The following is a 22,425-nucleotide window of genomic DNA, read 5'->3' as shown; positions in this document are numbered from 1 at the left end:
CCAAGAGGAGATGACAGACAGGTGAGAAAAGAGTTCAGTGTGAAGACTGGGGGGGGGGGGTGGGTGAAGAGATGCAGAGGGTCTGGAGTGGTAGGGAAGGGCACAAGGAACTTCATCACTGCTGAGGCAGCGGGAAGATGGGGTGAGCACAAAAGTTTGGGAAGTATAAATATATACATTCGAAAAGCTTGATGCATTTTCTAGCCTGGCTGACTTCCTTTAGGATACGTTATAAAGCATGAGGGAGTCCATCTATAATCTCTTGCAGGATTTTCTATTTTTCCTAGTTGGGAAGTAGTGTACGTCTCAATACCTAGCTTTCACCAATCCCAGCACCAGTGGTTCAAACATCAGCTTTCCACTTCCATTGAACCTGAGGGTGCAAGTATCCTTGTGAGCAGGTTTGCTAGAGCTGTGGAGGAGGATATAAATTAATTTGGGAAGGGGATATGAACCGAAATGATAGAGCTGAGGATGGGACAGTTAGCATACAACTAAAAGCAATATGTAGCGAGTCTGTCAGGAAGAACGGCAGATGATTACAGCAAAATTTTACAGTCAGTGGGATACACAATGTATCGAAAGGACAGACAAGTAGTCAGAGGGGGTGGGGAGGCTCTGTTGGTAAAAAATGAAATGAAATGAAATCCTAAGAAAGAGATGACATAGGTAAGTAGTTGACACAAGACGTAGAATATTTGTAGATAGAGTAAAGAAACTAAGGGAAAAAAGATCCTGATGGAAGTTATATACAGGCCTCTAAACAGTATCCAGGATGTGGACTACAAATTACAATGGGAGATAGAAAAGGAATGTAAAAAGGAGTATAAAAAGGGCAATGCTGTGATAGTCATGGAAGATTTCAATATACAGGTAGACTGGAAAAATCAGGTTGGTACTATATCCCAAAAGAATTTCAAGAATATTTACAAGATGGCTTTCTTAAGAGCATCTTGTGGTTCGGCCCACTATGGGTAAACTATTCCAGATTGGGTGTTGTGTAATGAACCCCTTTGGGGTAAAGAAACCCTTTGGAGTCAGGAATCATAATATGATAGAATTCATCTCGCAATTTGAGAAGGAGGAAAAATTGAATGTATCAGTATTACAGTGGAGTAAAGGGAATTAAAGAGGCATGAGAGAGGAGCTGGCCAAAGTTGATTGGATGGGTACACTAATAGGATGACAGCAGAACAATAATGGCTGGTGTTTCTGGGGGAATTTGGAAAGCTCAGGAAAGATACATCCCAAAGATGAAGAAGTTTTCTAAAAGGATGATGGCTGACAAGGGAAGTCAAAGTCAGCATAAAAGCAAGAGAAGGCATATAATGGAGTAAAAATTAGTGGGAAGTGAGAGGTTTGGGAAGCTTTTAAAAACCAATAGAGAGCAACTAAGAAAGCCATATGGAGCAAAAAATGAAATATGAAGGTAAGCTAGCCAATAATATCAAAGAGGTTACCAAAAGTTTTTTCCAGATATATGAAGGGTAAAAGGAGGAAAGAATAGATATAGGGCCACTTGAAACCAATGCTGGAGAGGGAATAATGGGGATCAAGAGAACCGAAGTGAATGAACTGAATAAGTATTTTGCATCAGTCTTCACTGTGGAAGACACTAGCAGTATGCTGGAAGTTTGAGCGTGTCAAGGGGTAGATGTAAGTGCAGTTGCTATCACTAAAGAGAAGGTGCTTGGGAAATTGGGAAATCGAAAGGTAGATAAGTCACCTGGACCAAATGGACTGCACTACAGGGTTTTGAAAAAGGTAGCTGAGTAGTTTATGGAGGCATTAGTAATGATTCTTCAAGAATCACTACATTCGGCAATGGTTCCTGTGTCATCTAAAATTGCAGAAGGTAGAGGATTGGAAAGATTTTAAAAACCAGCTGAAGACAACTAAAAGGTTATGAAGAGAGAAAAGATGAAATATGAAGGTAAGCTACCCAATAATATAAAAGAGGATGCAACAAAAGATTTTTCAGATACATAAAGAGTAAAACAGAGACAAGCGTGGATATTGTACTGCTCGAAATGTAGGAATGAAGAACAAAGAAATGAGTGACGAACTTAAAAAGTATTTTGTGTCATTCTTCACTGAGAAAGACACCAGCAGACTGTCAGAAATGCAAGTGTGTCAGGGGGCAGAAATGAATGTCATTGCTATTAGTAAGGAGAAGGTGCTTGGAAAGCTCAAAGGTCCAAAGGTAGAGTAGTCATCTCATCCAAATGAACTACACCCCATGGATCTGAAAGAGGTAGCTGACGAGATTGTGGAGGCACTAATAACGTTCTTTCAAGAATCACTACATTCTGGAATGGCTCCAGAGGACTGGAATATTGCAAATGTCACTCCACTCTTTAAGAAGGAAGGGAGGTAGAAGAAAGGAAATTATAGACCAATTAGCCTGACTTCAGTGGTTGGAAAGATGGAGTCTATCATTAAGGATGAGGTTTCAGAGTATTTGGAGATGCATGTTAAAATAGGCCAGTCAGTATGGTTTTCTCAAGGGGAAATGTTGCCTAACAAATCTGTTAGAATTCTTTGAAGAAATAAGCAGAATAGACAAAGGAGAATCAGTGGATGTTGTGTGCTTGACTTTTCAAAAGGTCTTTGACAAGGTGCCGCAGATGAGGTTGCTTAACAAGACAAGAGTCATGATATTACACAAAAGGTACTAGAATGGATAAAAGATCACTTACTGACAAGAAGCAAAGTGTGGGAATAAAGATTTTTATTCTGGTTGCCTGCCGATAACTAGTGGTGTAACGCAGGGGTTGGTGTTGGGACTGCTTGCTTTCACTTTATATGTCAATGATTTGGATGAAGGAATTGATGACTTTGTGGCCAAATTTGTGAACAATACAAAGGTACGTGAAGGGGCAGGTAGTGTTGATGAAGCAAGGTGTCTGCAGGAGTACTTAATCGGATTGGGAGAATGGGCAAAGTAGTACAAATGGAATACAGTGTAGGCAAATGCATGGTGAGAAGGCGTAAGGGCATAGGCTATTTTCAAAGTGTGGAGAAAATTCAAATATCAGAGGTGCAAAGGGACTTGGAAGCGCTTCTGCAGGATTCCATAAAGATTACCTTGCAGATTGAGTCGGTGGTAAGAAAGGCAAATGCAATATTAGCATTCATTTCAAGAGAACTGAAATACAACAGCAAAGATGTAATTCTGATGCTTTAAAAGGCATTAGTCAGACCACACTTGGAATATTGTGAGCAGTGTTGGGCCACTTATCTAAGAAAGGATATGCTGGTATTGGAGAGGGTTCAAAGGAGGTTCACAAGAACCATCTCAGGAATGAAAATGTTAAGCTTTTTATTGCAATTAGCTTCTGGAGGTACAAAACATAAGTGCTGATGAGGAAGTTTTAAAATGAACTTTCTACGACCTGTTGAAGCACAGCAAGATGGTAGAGTTTTATAAAAAGTGCAGCATGATTTTTTCTTTGCAAGAGGAGAGATATGGTCGAGTTTTTTTAAAAAAAAGGCAGAAAACAGACAAAATTCACAAGCTCATAAACAGCGAGTACTGGGCAAAAATAATATTAAATTTTAAAAAAGCTGAAATGGCTGTCTACATCAGAAAGATAGAAGTACTCAACAGATAATGAACAAGTAACTGGCTGATGAATAATGAACAAATTGAGCAGTATTTCAAAGTAAATGGAATAGGAAATGAGTGCTAGTTGTGCTGAGTGCAATTGATTGAAGAGCATATAGTTTGCTTATAGTTTACAGACTGCTGCAATCAAACCAGCTGAAATGAGCCTTTCTGATATGTAAAACTAAACTGAAACCATTGTTGATTGCAGAGGGTGTTAGGTTTCATGAGTGGAATCAAAAGGAAGGGGAGCTAACATGGCTGAACCGAGGAAATTGTCTGAGCATTGCCAGTTCAGTAATAATGCAATGAGAGATCATCTAGTTTCTGGACATTTACAAGAAAGCATATAAAAATGGCTCTTAACTTAAGCACAACTCACATTTAAAAGAGCAATTGAAATCCTTGTATCAATGGAAACAGCAGCCAGAGATACAAGTGAGTTCCAGTCAGGAATGAAAGTGGGTGTGGACAAAACAGCAACATCTAAATGTAAACCTGCCTGGTTGCACAAATTGAGTTACCGTTAGATCAGGGGATCACATACACCAGACCAATGCAGGTTTAAAGGTGAACATTGTAGAAAATACAACGAAGTAGGACACCAACAAAGAGCATGTTGGGCAGACAAAAATAAACAGGCTACACAGGGAAGAGAAAAAGGTAAATGGTCAAGTTGTGGTTTCAAAAACAGTACTACTCTGCATGATGTTAATGAAAAATCTGATAATGATCAGGGACACAAGATAATCAATATGAAAACTAGCAATAGACAACCAATATATCTTAAGACAGAAGTGAACGGCAAATTAATTAAAATGGAATTAGACACTGGTTCAATTGTTTCAATCATTCCACAAAATGGGCTTGATCGGCATTTCAAATACACCAAATTAAAGTGTGCAGATATCCAACTAAGAACTTATACTGGAGAAAAGATAACTCCTGTAGGAATGACATCTGTAACAGTGAAATACAACAACCAACAAGCCACATGTGGCTTTGTATGTGGTTTAAAAAAACAGGAGGGCCAGTATTGGGAAACTTTTAAAGAACAACAGAAGATAACTAAAAAGGCAATACGGGGAGAAAAGATGAAGTACGAAGGTAAGCTAGCCAGGAATATAAAGGGGGATAGTAAAAGCTTCTTTAGGTATGTGAAGAGGAAAAAATTAGTTAAGACCAAATTTGGACCCTTGAGGGCAGAAACGGGTGAACTTATTGTGGGGAATAAGGAAATGGCACATGAGTTGAACAGGTACTTTGGATCTGTCTTCACTCGGGAAGACACAAACAATCTCCCAGATGTAATAGTGGCCAGAGGACCTAGGGTAATGGAGAAACTGAAGGAAATTTGCATTAGGCAGAATATGGTGTTGGATATACTGATGGGACTGAAGGCTGATAAATCTCCAGGGCCAGATGGTCTGCATCCAAAGGTACTTAAGGAGGTGGCTCTAGAAATTATGGACGCATTGGTGATCATTTTTCAATGTTCTATAGATTCAGGATCAGTTCCTGTGGATTGAAGGATTGCTAATTTTATCCCACTTTTTAATAAAGGTGGGAGAGAGAAAACAGGGAATTATAGACCAGTTAAGCTTGACATCAGTGGTGGGGAAAATGCTGGAGTCAATTATAAAAGATGAAATAGCGGCGCATTTGGATAGTAGTAACAGGATTGGTCAGAGTCAGCATGGATTTACGAAGGGAAAATCATGCTTGACTAATCTTCTGGAATTTTTTGAGGATGTAACTAGGAAAATGGACAAGGGAGAGCCAGTGGATGTAGTGTACCTGGACTTTCAGAAAGCCTTTGATAAGGTCCCACATAGGAGATTAGTGGGCAAAATTAGAGCACATGGTATTGGGGATAGGGTACTGACATGGATAGAAAATTGGTTGGCAAACAGTAGGGATTAACGGGTCCCTTTTAGAATGGCAGGCAGTAACCAGTGGGGTGCCACAAGGCTTGGTGCTGGGCCCGCAGTTATTTACAATATATATTAATGATTTAGATGAGGGAATTAAAGTAACATTAGCAAATCTGCAGATGACACAAAGTTGGGTGGAAGTGTGAAATGTGAGGAGGATGTTATGAGAATGCAGGTTGACTTGGACAGGTTGGGTGAATGGGCAGATGCATGGCAGATGCAGTTTAATGTGGGTAAGTGTGAGGTTATCCACTTTGATGGCAAGAACAGGAAGGCTGATTACTATCTGAATGGTGTCAAGTTAGAAAAAGGGGAAGTACAACGAGATCTAGGTGTCTTTGTTCATCAGTCACTGAAAGTAAGCATGCAGGTACAGCAGGCAATGAAGAAAGCTAATGGCATGTTGGCCTTCATAACAAGGGGAGTTGAGTATAGGAGCAAAGAGGTCCTTCTGCAGCTGTACAGGGCCCTGGTGAGACCACACGTGGAGTATTGCATGCAGTTTTGGACTCCAAATTTGAGGAAGGACATTCTTACTACTGAAGGAGTGCAGCGTAGGTTCACAAGGTTAATTCCCGGGATGGCGGGACTGCTATATGTTGAAAGATTGAAGCGACTGGGCTTACATACACTAGAATTTAGAAGGATGAGAGGGGATCTGTTTGAAACATATAAGATTGTTAAGGGATTGGACACGCTAAAGGCAGGAAGCACGTTCCCGATGTTGGAGGAGTCCAGAACCAGAGGCCATAATTTAAGAAAAAAAGGGTCATGGACAAGGATAGATCTGGTCCTAGGGTTGAGGTTCTGAACTGGAAGGCGGCCAAATTTGAAGAAATGAGAAAGGATAAAGGATCTAAAAAGCGTGGATTGGGACAGATTGTTGTCTGGCAAAGATGTGATTAGTAGGTGGGAAGCCTTCAAAGGGGAAATTTTGAGAGTGCAGAGTTTGTATGTTCCTGTCAGGATTAAAGGCAAATTGAATAGGAATAAGGAACCTTGGTTCTCAAGGGATATTGCAACTCTGATAAAGAAGAAGAGGGAGTTGTATGAAGTGTATAGGAAACAGGGAGTAAATCAGGTGCTTGAGGAGTATAAGTAGTGCAAGAAGATACTTAAGAAAGTAATCAGGAGGGCTAAAAGACACGAGGTTGCCTTGGCAGTCAAAGTGAAGGATAATCCAAAGAGCTTTTACAGGTATATTAAGAGCAAAAGGATTGTAAGGGATAAAATTGGTCCTCTTGAAGATCAGAGTGGTCGGCTATGTGCGGAACCAAAGGAAATGGGGGAGATCTTAAATAGGTTTTTTGCGTCTGTATTTACTAAGGAAACTGGCATGAAGTCTATAGAATTGAGGGAATCAAGTAGTGAGATCATGGAAACAGTACAGATTGAAAAGGAGGAGGTGCTTGCTGTCTTGAGGAAAATTAAAGTGGATAAATCCCCGGGACCTGACAGAGTGTTCCCTCGGACATTGAAGGAGACTAGTGTGAAATTGCGGGAGCCCTGGCAGAAATATTTAAAATGTCGCTGTCTACGGGTGAGGTGCCGGAGGATTGGAGAGTGGCTCCAGTTGTTCCGTTTAAAAAAGGATCGAAAAGTAATCCAGGAAATTATAGGCCGGTGAGTTTAACGTCAGTAGTAGGTAAGTTATTGGAGGGAGTACTAAGAGACAGAATCTACAAGCATTTGGAAATACAGGGACTTATTAGGGAGAGTCAACATGGCTTTGTGCGTGGTAGGTCATGTTTGACCAATCTATTGGAGTTTTTCGAGGAGGTTACCAGGAAAGTGGATGAAGGGAAGGCAGTGGATATTGTCTACATGGATTTCAGTAAGGCCTTTGACAAGGTCTCGCATGGGAGGTTAGTTAGGAAAATTCAGTCGCTAGGTATACATGGAGAGGTGGTAAATTAGATTAGACATTGGCTCAATGGAAGAAGCCAAAGAGTGGTGGTAGAAAATTGCTTCTCTGAGTGGAGGCCTGTGACTAGTGGTGTGCCACAGGGATCAGTGCTGGGTCCATTGTTATTTGTCATCTATACCAATGATCTGGATGATAATGTGGTAAATTGGATCAGCAAATTTGCTGATGATACAAAGATTGGAGGTGTAGTAGACAGGAAGGTTTTCAGAGCCTGCAGAGGGACTTCGACCAGCTGGAAAAATGGGCTGAAAAATGGCAGATGGAGTTTAATACAGACAAGTGTGAGGTATTGCACGTTGGAAGGACAAACCAAGGTAGAACATACAGGGTTAATGGTAAGGCACTGAGGAGTACAGTAGAACAGAGGGATCTGGGAATACAGATACAAAATTCCCTAAAAGTGCCGTCACAAGTAGATAGGGTCGTAAAGAGAGCTTTTGGTACATTGGCCTTTATTAATCAAAGTATTGAGTATAAGAGCTGGAATGTTATGATGAGGTTGTATAAGGCATTGGTGAGGCCGAATCTGGAGTACTGTGTTCAGTTTGGGTCACCAAATTACAGGAAGGATATAAATAAGGTTGAAAGAGTGCAGAGAAGGTTTACAAGGATGTTGCCGGGACTTGACAAACTCAGTTACAGAGAAAGGTTGAATAGGTTAGGACTTTATTCCCTGGAGCGTAGAAGAATGAAGGGTGATTTGATAGAGGTATATAAAATTATGATGGGTATAGATAGAATGAATGCAAGCAGGCTTTTTCCACTGAGGCGAGGGGAGAAAAAAACCAGAGGACATGGGTTAAGGGTGAGGGGGGAAAAGTTTGAAGGGAACATTGGGGGGGGCTTCTTCAAACAGAGAGTGGTGGGAGTATAGAATGAGCTGCCAGATGAGGTGGTGAATGCGGGTTCTTTTTTAACATTTAAGAATAAATTGGACAGATACATGGATGGGAGGTGTATGGAGGGATATGGTCCGTGTGCAGGTCAGTGGGACTAGGCAGAAAATGGTTCGGCACAGCCAAGAAGGGCCAAAAGGCCTGTTTCTGTGCTGTAGTTTCTATGGTTTCGATGGGTAGGCTATTTAGAACGGAGTTGAGGAAAAACTTTTTCACCCAGAGAGTTGTGGATCTGTGGAGTGCTCTGCCTCAGAAGGCAGTGGAGGCCAATTCTCTGGACGATTTCAAGAGAGAGTTAGATAGAGCCCTTAAAGATAGTGGAGTCAAGGGATATGGGGAGAAAGCAAGATCGGGGTACTGATGGTTGATGATCAGCCATGATCACAGTGAATGGTGGTGCTGGCTCAAAGGGCCGAATGGCCTACTCCTGCACCTATTGTCTATTGTGAGGCCCTGATTAGCTGGGACAACAACGTAATAGGAGATCCATCCACTGTGTGCATGCTATATCCCCTGTAACAGAATCAACTGAAAGTGAATTAAGAAATGTTCTGGATGGTGCCACAGAGCATTCAAGGGTGGCACTGGAAAACTCAAACATATCAAGGGTAAAATAGTGTTAAAGCAAAATGCCATGAGCAAGTTTTACAAAGCCTGTCCTATTCCTTATACCATCCATGATACTGTCTCCAATCAGTTAGAATGCATGGGGGCTAAAAGAGCCAAGGATGGGTCTGTCAGGATCTCTGGTGATTTTAAAGTCACTATCAAACACAGTACTGAAAGTAGATCAATACACTGTCCAGGATAGAGGATATCTTTTCAAACCTTTCTGAAGGGAAACACTTCAGCAAAGTAGACTCAGCTGAGGCCGAACTATAGACATGGAAGAGTAAAAAGTTTTTCACCATATACATTCACAAAGGCTTTATTGCAAAAATAGGCTTATTTTTGGAGTAGCATCTGCCCTTTGGCAGAAAGCTATGAACCAGATGCTGTAAGGCTGCCCAGGTACTCAGTGTTATCTGGATGACACCACTGTTACTGGTAAGGATGACAAGGAACATTTCCAGAATCTTAAGACAGTTTTAAATAATTTTAAATAATTTAAAGTTTTAAACAGTTTTAAATTATCTATTATTTAGATGAGGAGAGAATTCAAAATGCAGAGATGCAAAGGAACTTGGGAGACCTTGTGCACGATACCCTAAAGCAGGGGTCCCCAACCTTTTTCATACTGCGGACCGGTTTCATATTGACAATATTCTTGCGGGCCAGCCAACCTCGGTGGGGGGCGGGTAGGGTTGCCAACGTACAAGAGTAGCAGTCAAATGCGTTGGGTTTTCCCCGAGAAAGACTACAATGACCATGAAGCCTTGCGCGGGCATGCGTTTACGTGTCGATTTCTTAAAAATTGTTTTTGCCGATTCCGTTGGCGGCGGCGGTGTGTTAATCACTACCAGAATATAGGTGATAAGTGGCTAATACACTCAATTTCGTTTCTAAAAGGGTTTATCTAACGAATTTAATATTAAACACACAGCGCATATTTTCCTCGCATGAATATAGTGATAAGACAATTATCAGGGGAGGACGGGGAGCTTGAAGTGTTGAACGAACTTCCAGTAGAAGTGGCAGAGGCAGGTTCGATATTATCATTTAAAGCAAAATTGGATGGGTATATGGACAGGAAAGGAATGGAGGGTTATGGGCTGAGTGCAGGTCGGTGGGACTAGGTGAGAGTAGCGCTCGGCACGGAATAGAAGGGGCGAGATCGCCTGTTTCCGTGCTGTAATTGTTACATGGTTATATAAGTCACTTATAATAGCATAACATTTTAAGTAACGTTTGGATATTAAACACACAGCACATATTTTCCTCGTATGAACATATAAAATCATTGCAACGCACCAACATCCCTGAATCAGTGGGAGCCCTGGGCTTGTTTCCCTGCAACGAGACGGTCCTATCGAGGGATGATGGGAGACAGCGATACTCGAAGGGGGTTCCTTATGTCCAGTCTATTCCGCAATTTAGTTTACGTTGCATTCATTGCAGAGATATGTTGGAAATGGAAGCAACGTTTTCAGTGCTTTCCTGACTATCTCAGGATATTTAGCCTTGACTTTGATCCGGAATGCCGGCAGAGATGTTATGTCAAACATACTTTTCAGCCCGCCGTCATTTGCAAGCTTGAGGAGTTGATCTCCTTCCTGCACTGACATGGATGACGCGCGGGTAATGACCTCGCGTGCGTTCAAGCTCAACAGTGCATGACAGGGAATGAGGAAAGGTGCAGCTGACTCCTATCGCCAAATCATATCGTTTCCTCGCGGCCCGGTAGCGCATGCCTTGCGGCCCGGTGGTTGGGGACCACTACCCTAAAGGTTAAACTCCAGGTTGAGTCGGTGGTGAAGAAGGTGAATGCAATGTTGGCATTCATTTCTGGAGGTATAGAACATAAGAGCAGGGATGTGATGTTGAGGCTCTGTAAGGCACTCGTGAGACCACACTTGGAGTGTCACGTGCAGCTTTGGGCTCCTTATTTTAGAAAGGCTACACTGACATTGGAGAGGGTTCAGAGAAGATTCACGAGAATGATTCCAGGAATGAAAGGGTTACCGTATGAGGAACATCTGGCAGCTCTTGGGCTGTATTCCCTAGAGTTCAGGAGAATAGAGGGGGAGATCTCATAGAAGCACTCCGTATGTTAAAAGGCCTGAACAGATTAAATATGGCAAAGTTATTTCCCATGGTAGGGGATTCTAGGACAAGAGGGCACAACTTCAGGATTGAAAGACGTCCATTTAGAACAGAGATGCGGAGAAAGTACTTTAGTCAAAGGGTGGTAAATCTGTGGAATTTGTTGCCACAAGTGGCTGTGAAGGCCAAGACACTGGATGTATTTAAGGCAGCGATAGATAGGTTCTTGATTAGTAAGGGGAGAAGGCAGGGAGCAGGGATGACTGGAAGAATTTGATCAGCGCATGAATGAATGGTGGAGCAGACTCGATAGTCAAATGGCCTAATACTGCTCCTATATCTTATGGTCTTACGGTCTTGAAAAGATGAGAACATTATGGGCTCAGAGCATGATGCAACATGTGAATTCTTTAAACCAATCATCACTTACTGTGATCACACCATTGATGCACCAGATTACACAAGTCTGCTGAGAAACCTCAAGCAGTAGTGGATTCTCCAATGACAAAGAACGTGTCACATTTGTGGTCCTTTTCAGGATCTGTCAATTTCTAGAACAGTTACCTGCCAAACCTGACTACTGTGCTCCACTCCTTGAAATTACTATAGATTGGGAAGAAATGGAAATGGACATTTTTTTGAAAGGTAAATAAAATAGTGACAACAGACATTACGATCCATATCGTTCAGTAAGGTTTGCCTGTGACACTTTACTTTATGTTATAGGTGCAATCATATCACATGTTAGGAGTGATGATAGTGAACACCCCATAGCCTTTGCATCACAATTCCTTACTGCTGTAGAGAAAAATTATGCACAGATTAACACAGAGGCCTTGATTTTGGTTTGGGGGTGTAAAACTTTTCAATCAGCACATGTATGGGAGGAGAGAGTTCACCCTCATTACTGATAATCAACCACTAATGTCCATTTTCAATCCACAGAAGGGTGTTCCTTGAACAGCAGCAGCATGAATGCAGAGCTGGGCTCTGTTTCTTGGAGGACACAATTACAAGATCCAATTCAAATGGACAACTAATTATGGAAATGCTGATGGATTACTTGAAAAACTTACAAAAGAGGACACTCCTGTTGTCATATTCTCCCTAATGCCAAATGAAAGACGCGACACCGTCTCAGGTCTACGTGGCCATCCAAAATGGATGGAATGTGCAGTAAAAATTTTAGTTCATTTTTTTTTTTTTTTAAATAGCACTGGGATGCACTTGTCCTTCACCAGGGTTGCCCTGTGTGGGAATAGAAAGTCGCTGTACCATCCAAGCTGAGTGCTTAAGTGTTGGAGGAGCTACATGCCAGTCAACTAGGCATGGTCAAAATGAACACTTTGGCTTGAAACTTTATCTGGTAGCTTGGGATAGATCAGCAGATCAAGTAGCTTGCCATGAACTGTTCAGGATGCTATCGTGTCTAACACATGCCGAAGCAGCATCTCTCCACTCCTGAGAATGGCCTTCATTGCCTTGGCAGAGAAGATATGCGGATTTTGCCAGACCATTCAAGGGCACAAATTTCTTGGTGGAAGTGTATGCAGCTACAAGGTGGCCAGAATTGTTCCCAATAGCCTGCTGTAGAGCCTCATACACTGTTGATCTGCTGAGAAGCACCTTCTCAAGGACTGGTATACCAGAACATTTAGTCAATGACAATGGACCACAGTTTGTTGTGGAATAGTTCCAGTCATTCTTGAAAATGCATGGAATAAGATATATTACATCTGCACCATGCCAAGCTACAATAGGCCGTGGATAGACATGTCAGAATGGGAATGGGATGTGGAATTAAAATGTGTGGCCACTGGGAGATCCTGCTTTCTCTGGCGGACAGAGCGTAGATGGCCTCCTCTACTGTAAAGATGAAGCCACACTCAGGTTGGAGGAACAACACCTTATATTCCGTCTGGGTAGCCTCCAACCTGATGGCATGAACATCGACTTCTCTAACTTCCGCTAGGCCCCACCTCCCCCCTCATACCCCATCTGTTACTTATTTTTATGCACACATTCTTTCTCTCACTCTCCTTTTTCTCCATCTGTCCCTCTGAATATACCTCTTGCCCATCCTCTGGGTCCCCCCCCTCTCCTTGTCTTTCTTCCCGGATCTCCTGTCCCATGATCCTCTCGTATCCCCTTTTGCCAATCACCTGTCCAGCTCTTGGCTCCATCCCTCCCCCTCCTGTCTTCTCCTATCATTTTGGATCTCCCCCTCCCCCTCTCAAATCTCTTACTCACTCTTCCTTCAGTTAGTCCTGACGAAGGGTCTCGGCCTGAAACGTCGACTGTACCTCTTCCTAGAGATGCTGCCTGGCCTGCTGCATTCACCAGCAACTTTGATGTGTGTTGCAATGATTTGACAAATGGTTTGGCCTTCTTGAAAATTTAAGCCATCAGGACCCACCAAATATTTCCATTAATATGTTAATCAATTTGCATTTTTAAAAAATGAGTTATATCATTTTTCTGTTTTCTGACCTGCTTAAACTTAATTATAATATACTAATCTAATTTTATTTGGATGACTTAGCACAATGTTACAAAGAGCATTTGTAACGTTGCAGGCTTAATGAAACTTTAAAAGAAAGCAAAAGATAGTCCTTAGATCTAACTAATTTAATTGCTACATGTTCTGACAGGGGAAGCTTCCTGAACAGAACATTCTCAATTTGATTATGTCATAACATAGATTCACCAAACTGAACTGGTAAAAACCTCAGATCCCTATCATACGCACATATCCTTGTTTCACCACAGTATACATTAACAAGTTTTGGTGTATTCCAATTGATCGATCTTGACTCTTTCAACATCCCTGCCAACTTAGTACAAGCCTATTAATTATTTAGATACATGAAGCATTCATTGTAAAATGGAATATAAACTGAGTCATCAAGTAATAATGTAATGTCCTATTCATGAACTGTACAATCACTTAGTAATAGAAAGAACTTTAAATGCACAATGCAACTTTAATCTTGGAAGGTTACCTAAGAAATCATCCTTCTTACCTCTCTGTTCAGGACATTTTAAGCTGACTTCTTTGAGATACGTATGCGAAGTCATATCATATGTCCTCAATTTCAGTTCTGTACCAAGTCCTAATATTTCCAACTCCAATACAAGATTTTCAGTACCTTCTACGTGACGAAAAATTCCAAGTAGCATCTATGACATAATAAATCAAAAATTTTCAAATAATATTCTGCATGAATTTTGGAATATCAAGTGATGAATCCCTCTTATATACTACCTCTTTTTTCGAGTTTCATTCCATTTTTACTTCACACCATTCTGCAGCTATTCAACTATTAGAGATATTAATACCATTAATATCAAAGGGTAAACTTGATGTTTGTTCCCGAGCTTCTTGAGCAGGTAATCCAATCATTCATTTTAATAAATGATTAGATACTATGTACAAGTCATGTGCCATTCCTGATTGCACTAAGGCATGAAGGGACCTGCTTTATTTCTGTAATGGAAGAGACTTTAGTACAAGACTTTGTAAAAATGAATAGTTCCCATAATGGAAAAAAAAACATATAGCCCAGTAGGGGATTCTGACTGACAAAGACTGGTATAGCCTGAGAAAAGTAAAAGTTGTTGACAAGGCAAGCATACTCATGACTGAAATGTGGCCATCGTCACCAGGCTTTAATCTGATGAATTTCAGCAAAAATTAGCATTAAAAATCAGGAATATAGATTTAGCAGCACTTTAAATAGGTATTTAGATATATTCTTCAGTGGCATAACCACTGCTGTGGGATCAGGAACACATGCGTGTGTTAACAGCTTTCAGATGTACCCAATATTTATTGTATCATTCATAATATTTATTTAAAATTTAATGTTACGGATTGAAATTCTACCCCCAGCCCACTCTTCATCACAACAGCTTACTCGTTATCACTACAAAGGTGCCTTTCATTAAGACAGCACCACTGGTTAGCACCTTTTGCATAGGAACATGTTAAGTGATTGGCAGTATATCTCCAAGCTCTTAATGTCTTCCTATGCAAAGTGTATGCACTGGAACGGCTATCAATGGCATATTGATTATGTTTTTAAAGATAGATAAGATAGACAAATACTTAATTGATCCCAAAGGAAATTAGTGTCACAGTAGTGTAACAAAGGCAGAGATATACAAATAGCCAAATATTAGAACAGAAGTAAGAAAGAATAAAAAACAAATTACCTTAAACTGTTTAACAGGAGGGAGTCATCACTTCCTCGGCTATAGGTTGACTCATTATAGAGTCTAATTGCAGAGGGTAAGAATGACCTCATGTAGCACTCTATGGAGCAGTGCAGTTGTCTTAATCTATCACTAAAAGTGCTCCTCTGTTCAGCCAAGGTGGCATGCAGAGGGTGAGAAACATTGTCCAGAATTGCCAGGATTTTCCATTGGGTCCTTTATTCTACCACAGCCTCCAATGTGTCCAGTTTGACTCCTATAAACAGAGCCAGCCTTTGTAATCAGTTTATTGAACCTGTTAGCATCACACTTGTTGATGCCATTGCCCCAGCACACCACTGCACAGAAGATAAGTACCACATAAATAGTGACAAATTCTATTTCAGGGTAAGAAAATCAGATGTCTCATTAAGCAAATGGGAAATGGCATGTATTTCTTAAAGATATAAGAATAGAAGTGGATCACATAATCTCTTAGACTCCCTGTCATTTAATTACGGCAAAACTGTACCATGGCAGATGGAGCTCGTCAGCCTGGGAAGCCAGTCCATCTAAGAGAGGGAAAACTCTGATTTCAAACCTCCGCTGCCTTGCGGCCATACCCACTCATGGGAAAGGCTTCGGGAATAAACCCTGAGAACAAATCCGGAGCTGGAGTCCCTAAGGCAGTCTGACGTTGCCTCCAACCTCATTCTGGCAACTCCTGCAACGACACTGGTGCCAAGCTGTATCGGCCCTTGCCCTTCCCTTGGACAACATCGGTGTCGTGGAGAGGGGAGACTTGCTGCATGGGCAACTGCCAGTCTTCCATACAACCTTGCCCAGGCTTGCGCCCTGGAACTTTCCAGGCGCAGATCCATCGTCTCGCGAGACTAACGGATGCCACCACCATGGTTGGTATAGTTGTGCAGCAGGGAGTGCTTGTTGTGTATTTAATATTTCAGTAGTATTTGAGTAATATTGTGAATATATTGTTTGATTAAGCATTATTTGTTTACATAATTTATTATAGGTTATATGTAAAAATAAGTGAACTGAATACATCATGATACTACGATGTGGTAAGTGCAAGCCTCACTTAAAGTAAAAAATGAACTAAGACGGGCATCTCTTGGCTCCCTTGCTTTCTTTTCAATTAATTTGTGTGTTTTGGAGTTACAAAACATAACAATGGCAACGAGACGTTCAAGTTTTAAAAAAGTGCAGCGAGAAACAGTAGAGTCAAAAAATACAAGTGGAACACATGCTTCTTTTAAAGTGACAGACACGATCGAGTTAAAAAAAGGCAGAAAACGGAAGAATTCACAGGTTCATATGCACAGAGTACTGGGTGATAATAATCATTAAAAATAAAAAGCAGAAATGGCTGCCTACATTGGAAAGACTGATGCATTTGATTACATAAATGATAGCTGGACTACGTATACTGAGAAAATGAGCAATATTTTAAAGCAAATAGAATAGTCAATGAGAAACAACTACCAGTTTTAATGAGTGCATTGGGTGGAAAAGCATACAGTTTGTCTAGGATTTTGATTGCTCCAATCAAACAAGCTAAAATGAGCTTTGCTTATATCGTAAACACGAGGAAATCTGCAGATGCTGGAATTTCAAGCAACACACATCAAAGTTGCTGGTGAACGCAGTAGGCCAGGCAGCATCTCTAGGAAGAGGTACAGTCGACGTGACCCTTCCTCAGGACTAACTGAAAGAAGAGCTAGTAAGAGATTTGAAAGTGGAAGGGGGAGGGGGAGATCTGAAATGATAGGAGAAGACAGGAGGGGGAGGGATGGAGCCAAGAGCTGGACAGTTGATTGGCAAAAGTGATATGAGAGGATCATGGGACAGGAGGCACAGGGAGAAAGAAAAAGGGGGAGGGGGGAAAAAGCCCAGAGGATGGGCAAGGGGTATAGTGAGGGGGACAGAGGGAGGAAAAGGAGAGAGAGAAAAAGAATGTGTGTATATAAATAAATAACAGATGGGGTACGAGGGGGAGGTGGGGCCTTAGCGGAAGTTAGAGAAGACGATGTTCATGCCATCAGGTTGGAGGCTACCCAGACGGAATATAAGGTGTTGTTCCTCCAACCTGAGTGTGGTTTCATCTTTACAGTAGAGGAGGCCGTGGATAGACATATCAGAATGGGAAGGGGACTTGGAATTAAAATGTGTAGCCACTGGGAGATCCTGCTTTCTCTGGCGGACAGAGCGTAGGTGTTCAGCAAAATGATCTCCCAGTCTGCGTCGGGTCTTGCCAATGTATAGAAGGCCACATCGGAGGCATCGGAGGAGGGAGATGTCCTCCTTTTTTAAAGAAAGGGTCTTCCCTTCCTCCATCATCAACTCCGCTCTCAAACGCATCTCTCCCATTTCGCGCACATCTGCTCTCACTCCATCCTCCCGCCACCCCACTAGGAATAGGGTTCCCCTTGTCCTCACCTGCCACCCCATCGGCCTCCGGGTCCAACACATAATTCTCCGTAACTTACGCCACCTCCAACGGGATCCCACCACTAAGCACATCTTTCCCCCCCGCTTTCCGCAAGGATCGCTCCCTACATAACTCCCTTGTCCATTCGTCCCCCCCATCCCTCCCCACCGATCTCCCTCCTGCACTTATCTTTGTAAGTGGAACAAGTGCTACACATGCCCTTACACTTCCTCCCTCACCACCATTCAGGGCCCCAAACAGTCCTTCCAGGTGAGGCGACACTTCACCTGTGAGTCGGCTGATGTCATATACTGCGTCCGGTGCTCCCGATGTGGCCTTCTATACATCGGCAAGACCCGACGCAGACTGGGAGATCGTTTTGCTGAACACCTACGCTCTGTCTGCCAGAGAAAGCAGGATCTCCCAGAGGCCACACATTTTAATTCCACATCCAATTCCCATTCTCATATGTCTATCCACGGCCTCCTCTACTGTAAAGATGAAGCCACACTCAGGTTGGAGGAACAACACCTTATATTCCGTCTGGATAGCCTCCAACCTGATGGCATGAACACTGACTTCTCAAACTTCCGCTAATGCCCCACCTCCCCCTCGTACCCCATCCGTTATTTATTTATATACACACATTCTTTTTCTCTCTCTCTCCTTTTTCTCCCTCTATCCCTCTCACCATACCACTTGCCCATCCTCTGGGCTTCCCCCCCCTCCCCCTTTTCTTTCTCCCTGGGCCTCCTGTCCCATGATCCTCTCATATCCCTTTTGCCAATCAACTGTCCAGCTCTTGGCTCCATCCCTCCCCCTCCTGTCTTCTCCTATCATTTTGGATCTCCCCCTCCCCCTGCCACTTTCAAATCTCTTACTAGCTCTTCTTTCAGTTAGTCCTGATAAAGGGTCTCGGCCCGAAACGTTGACTGTACCTTTTGTTTATATCGTGATGGTAATGCAGGAACATTTAAAACCAAAACCATTGTTGATTGCAGAACATTTCGGCTTCATAAGCAGAATTAAGAGGAAAGGGAGACCATTTCAGCTTATAGGGCAGGATTGATAAGACTGAGCATTATCAGTTAATAGGTTTAATGAAGTACTGAGAGCTCGTTTAGTTTGTGGAATCTTATAAGAAAGCATAAAAAAAATGACTCCTATCCAAAGCATAACTTAGATATAAAACAGCAGTTGAATTTGCTACATCAATGGAAATGGCACACAGAGATGCAACTGAGTTGCAGTCAGGTATGAAAGTGAGCTTGAACAAAAGTGCATTGCCTACTCTAGACGGAGGCCTGTCTGGCCAAAAACATTGTGTTACTGTTGTGGCAGCAGCTCACATACATCTCATCAATACAGATTTAAAGGATATACAACAAATAGCACACATACAAAAGAGCATGATGGGCAGACAAAAATAAATGGACTGCACTGGGATGAGAAAAAGCTAAATAGTCAAGTTGTGGTTTCAAAGAAAAAAAAACACTAATCGGCATGCTGTTGGTGAAAAATCTGTAACGATCAGAGTGACACAGGACTGAGTAGCCTTATGATTTACAATCTGAAAACTAACAACAGACAAGCAATATCACTTACACCAGAAGCGAATTGCAAATTAATTAAAATGGATTGGACATTGGCTAAGCTGTTTTAGTCACTCCGCAAGGTGAGTTTAAAAGGCAATTCGAAGATACTAAACTGAAGCCTGCAGGTATCCTAAGTTACAAAGGAGAAAAGATGAGTCTTGTGGGAATGCACTCGTAACAGTGAAATACAAAAACCAACAAGCCACATTGGGTTTGTTTGTGGTAAAAACAGAGGGCCAGTACTGTGGGGACATGAGTGCCTGAGACAACTACATGTTGATTTGAAATCCATCCACCAGTTGCATGCCACATCCCCTGCAACAGAGTCAACTGAAAGCGAATTAAGAAAGGACAAATAGGTGTTGGTGCCAGTCTCTGTGCTCTGGGTGGAAAGCATATCGGACCATGGAAGAACCCTGCTCCAATAAGTGTGAAAGTGTTGAAAGCAGTGATCCGACTTCAACAGTTTTTGTTGGTATTATAATTGACAAAGTCTCTGATACGTTAATCAGGCAATTACTAGCAAATTGTGGCTTGGTTTTTAACTGGAAGAGAGCTCAAGGAATTTCAAGAAAGTAGAAAGCTTTTAGCTTTTGAGTATAAAGAAGCAGAAGCTACTTTGCATGCATTAAGGTTAGTACATGAACTTCGAGTGGGAGACAAAAAGCTGCTTGTAAAAGTAGATGCAAAGATTAAAATTCCAGCTGGATGAATGGAAGGTCAGGAAGGAGTCAATGGAGTTACGAAAACAAGAGGATTTATCATGATGTCATGGATGAGGAAACCAAGAGGAGAGATCAGATTGTAAAGAGAGTAACAGGACTAATCAGAGAATATTCCAGTGAACTAAAAGGACCTTCCCAATATTAAGATACACAAACTAGAAGAAAAAGGAAGAAGAAAGGTGGCCAGAGCTATCAGAACAACTTCCTGCTGTCTTGGAGTCAACGCCAACAACCACCATGGAGCAGGCCCCAGACCCTGAGATTGCTTGGCAGGTGAGTCTTGTGGCTGTGGAACAGTGACTTCCCTTGTCATGAAAGACATTATTCCACAAAAGTAAGAAAACCTCCACAGCTTTTAAATCTTTAGGCCTGAATGGGACAATTTAAAATTTACTATGCTGTAGATGTCAGTATAGTATATAATATATAGTATGGTATAATATAATGTGTATATAGTTGAGTCCTATATTGAATTGTAGTTTATAGCTAAGCAGGGAGGAATGTTGTGTATTCAGAATATCTGTAGTATTTGAGTAATATTGTTAATAATATTTGATTAAGTATTCTTGTTCATTTAAATATTTCATTACAGGGTATATGTAAAAATAAATGAATTGGAAATGTCATGACACTATGTTGGTGTCTTGCTTAAAGTAAAAAAAACTAACTAAGACTCTCATCTCCGTTCTTTTCCTTTCAATTATTCTTTGTTTTGTAGATACAAAATGTAACAGGGCTGCTGCCTCAGATTTAATCGTTTATTGATTATATGGGATCCCTCTCACTTCCTAAAGATTTTGCAGTAAATGGGTACATCAAAATTATTTCTAGTGTAGGCGAGTGGTAGGAAAATCAGGGCAGAGTTGATCAGCATGTCAGAACCTTTTAAGAAATCAAGTTCAATGGAATTTGCTCTGACAGGCAACATAAAATCAAAGGTCTAAATGCCATTCATTATCAGAAACTAACTTTATACACTCACATGGATTTAAAACTGGCTAACAATTTGCATCACTTGCCTCTTGTGAAAAATGTTCCCATTTCTATCACCCTTTGCATATACAAATAAATGATTTCTGAAAGTGCTTGTACTAAATTTTTGGAAAATGTGCCAGACTCCAAAGCAAATTGTTTCCTTATAGTTTACTCTACCAGTCACACAATTTCTCAAAAACAAGGAAGGAATACAACCCCTTAAATTTTTAAATTCCAGAATATTCAATGCAGTTATTGTACATAATCTTGCCTCGTCATGTAGTCACTGGAATACTGATACCATCTTGGCAACTATTACCGCTATATTCAAAGGCACAAAACTTTGAAAAAGAAGCTCAGTTACCCACATGTGGCTGAACTGAGCTTTATGCAGTCTCCCAGTATTCTAGTTTCACAACCATTGTAACAATACTAAAAAAAAATCTTCTTCTTTGTTTATGAAGCCCTAACTTACTTTACATATGAATGTATAAACATACAAATTAGGAACAGGTGGTGGCCACTCTGTCCCACAAGCCTGCTCTGCCATTCAAATATTGCTGGTGATGTGATTTAGTCTTTATTCAGATTTTCACTACATCTTTTCCAAAAGAATTTGCATTTTTACAGTTCCTTTGAAATATCAAAATATTCCAAGGATTCTGACAGGGAATTATTGAATAATTGATACATGCCAAAAGAAGATTTTAAGGCAGATGTGGGAGCTTATTCAAACATGAGCAAATAAACTTTCTGATCTAGAAACAAATTAACTATTTTTAAACAAGTCTATATGGAACATGCAACTATTCACAATAAACACCTTATTTTTGATCATGTCCTTCTCAATTTCAAAAAAATGTTTACAAGTAAAGAAAAATGTCCATATACAGTAACATTTAAAAAAAAACAAATTTGTGGACAAATAGTATTCACAACTAACAACATCACATCACATTCCCTCTTTTTCTTTATACATACACATTTAATCTTCCTAAAAGAAAGTTAACTAAGCAAATAAAGTACAGGTACTTAAGTATGGAGGAATTATATAATTATTCTGGGCACCATAATTTTCTTGTGAATGAACTGAGTACTGCCACAAAAGGGTTAGAAGTTTTAGGTAAGGCAGAACTATAATTACCTTTGTTATTTCAAACTCCAATTGGAACTCAGTCATATTTTTCATTGATTCTTGTTTTCTCAACTGTTTCTGGCGTAATGATTCTGATCTTTTTAATGAAATATCACTACTTGGTAAGTCTATTGGTGTATCCATGGGAGAGCTGAGAGCATCATAGAACTCATCATCAGAATCTGTGAAAGGTAAATATGGTTAAAATATGGAGAATTTTAGCGTATGTTATTTTCCTTCAGAATGTTTCTTTGATTCATTAACAAAGAAAAACAAACCTTCATC

General features: G+C 41.0%; 1 protein-coding gene across 3 annotated transcripts in view; it reads right to left on the bottom strand.

The window, feature by feature from the left end:
- Positions 1–22,425, bottom strand: part of vps13a (vacuolar protein sorting 13 homolog A) — a 300,950-nt gene that overhangs the window by 182,649 nt on the left and 95,876 nt on the right. For all 3 annotated transcript variants that reach the window (XM_072281554.1, XM_072281557.1, XM_072281556.1), the window contains exons 25-26: positions 22,150–22,322; positions 14,091–14,247 (exon numbers count right to left, since the gene is read on the bottom strand). In XM_072281554.1, coding sequence (XP_072137655.1) covers positions 14,091–14,247; positions 22,150–22,322 — 330 coding nt within the window. The remainder of the gene's footprint in view (positions 1–14,090; positions 14,248–22,149; positions 22,323–22,425) is intronic.

This window comes from Mobula birostris, chromosome 17 (assembly GCF_030028105.1).
Source record: "Mobula birostris isolate sMobBir1 chromosome 17, sMobBir1.hap1, whole genome shotgun sequence".
Taxonomy (NCBI): Eukaryota; Metazoa; Chordata; class Chondrichthyes; order Myliobatiformes; family Myliobatidae; genus Mobula; species Mobula birostris.
This window is presented reverse-complemented; position numbering and strand designations above follow the sequence as displayed.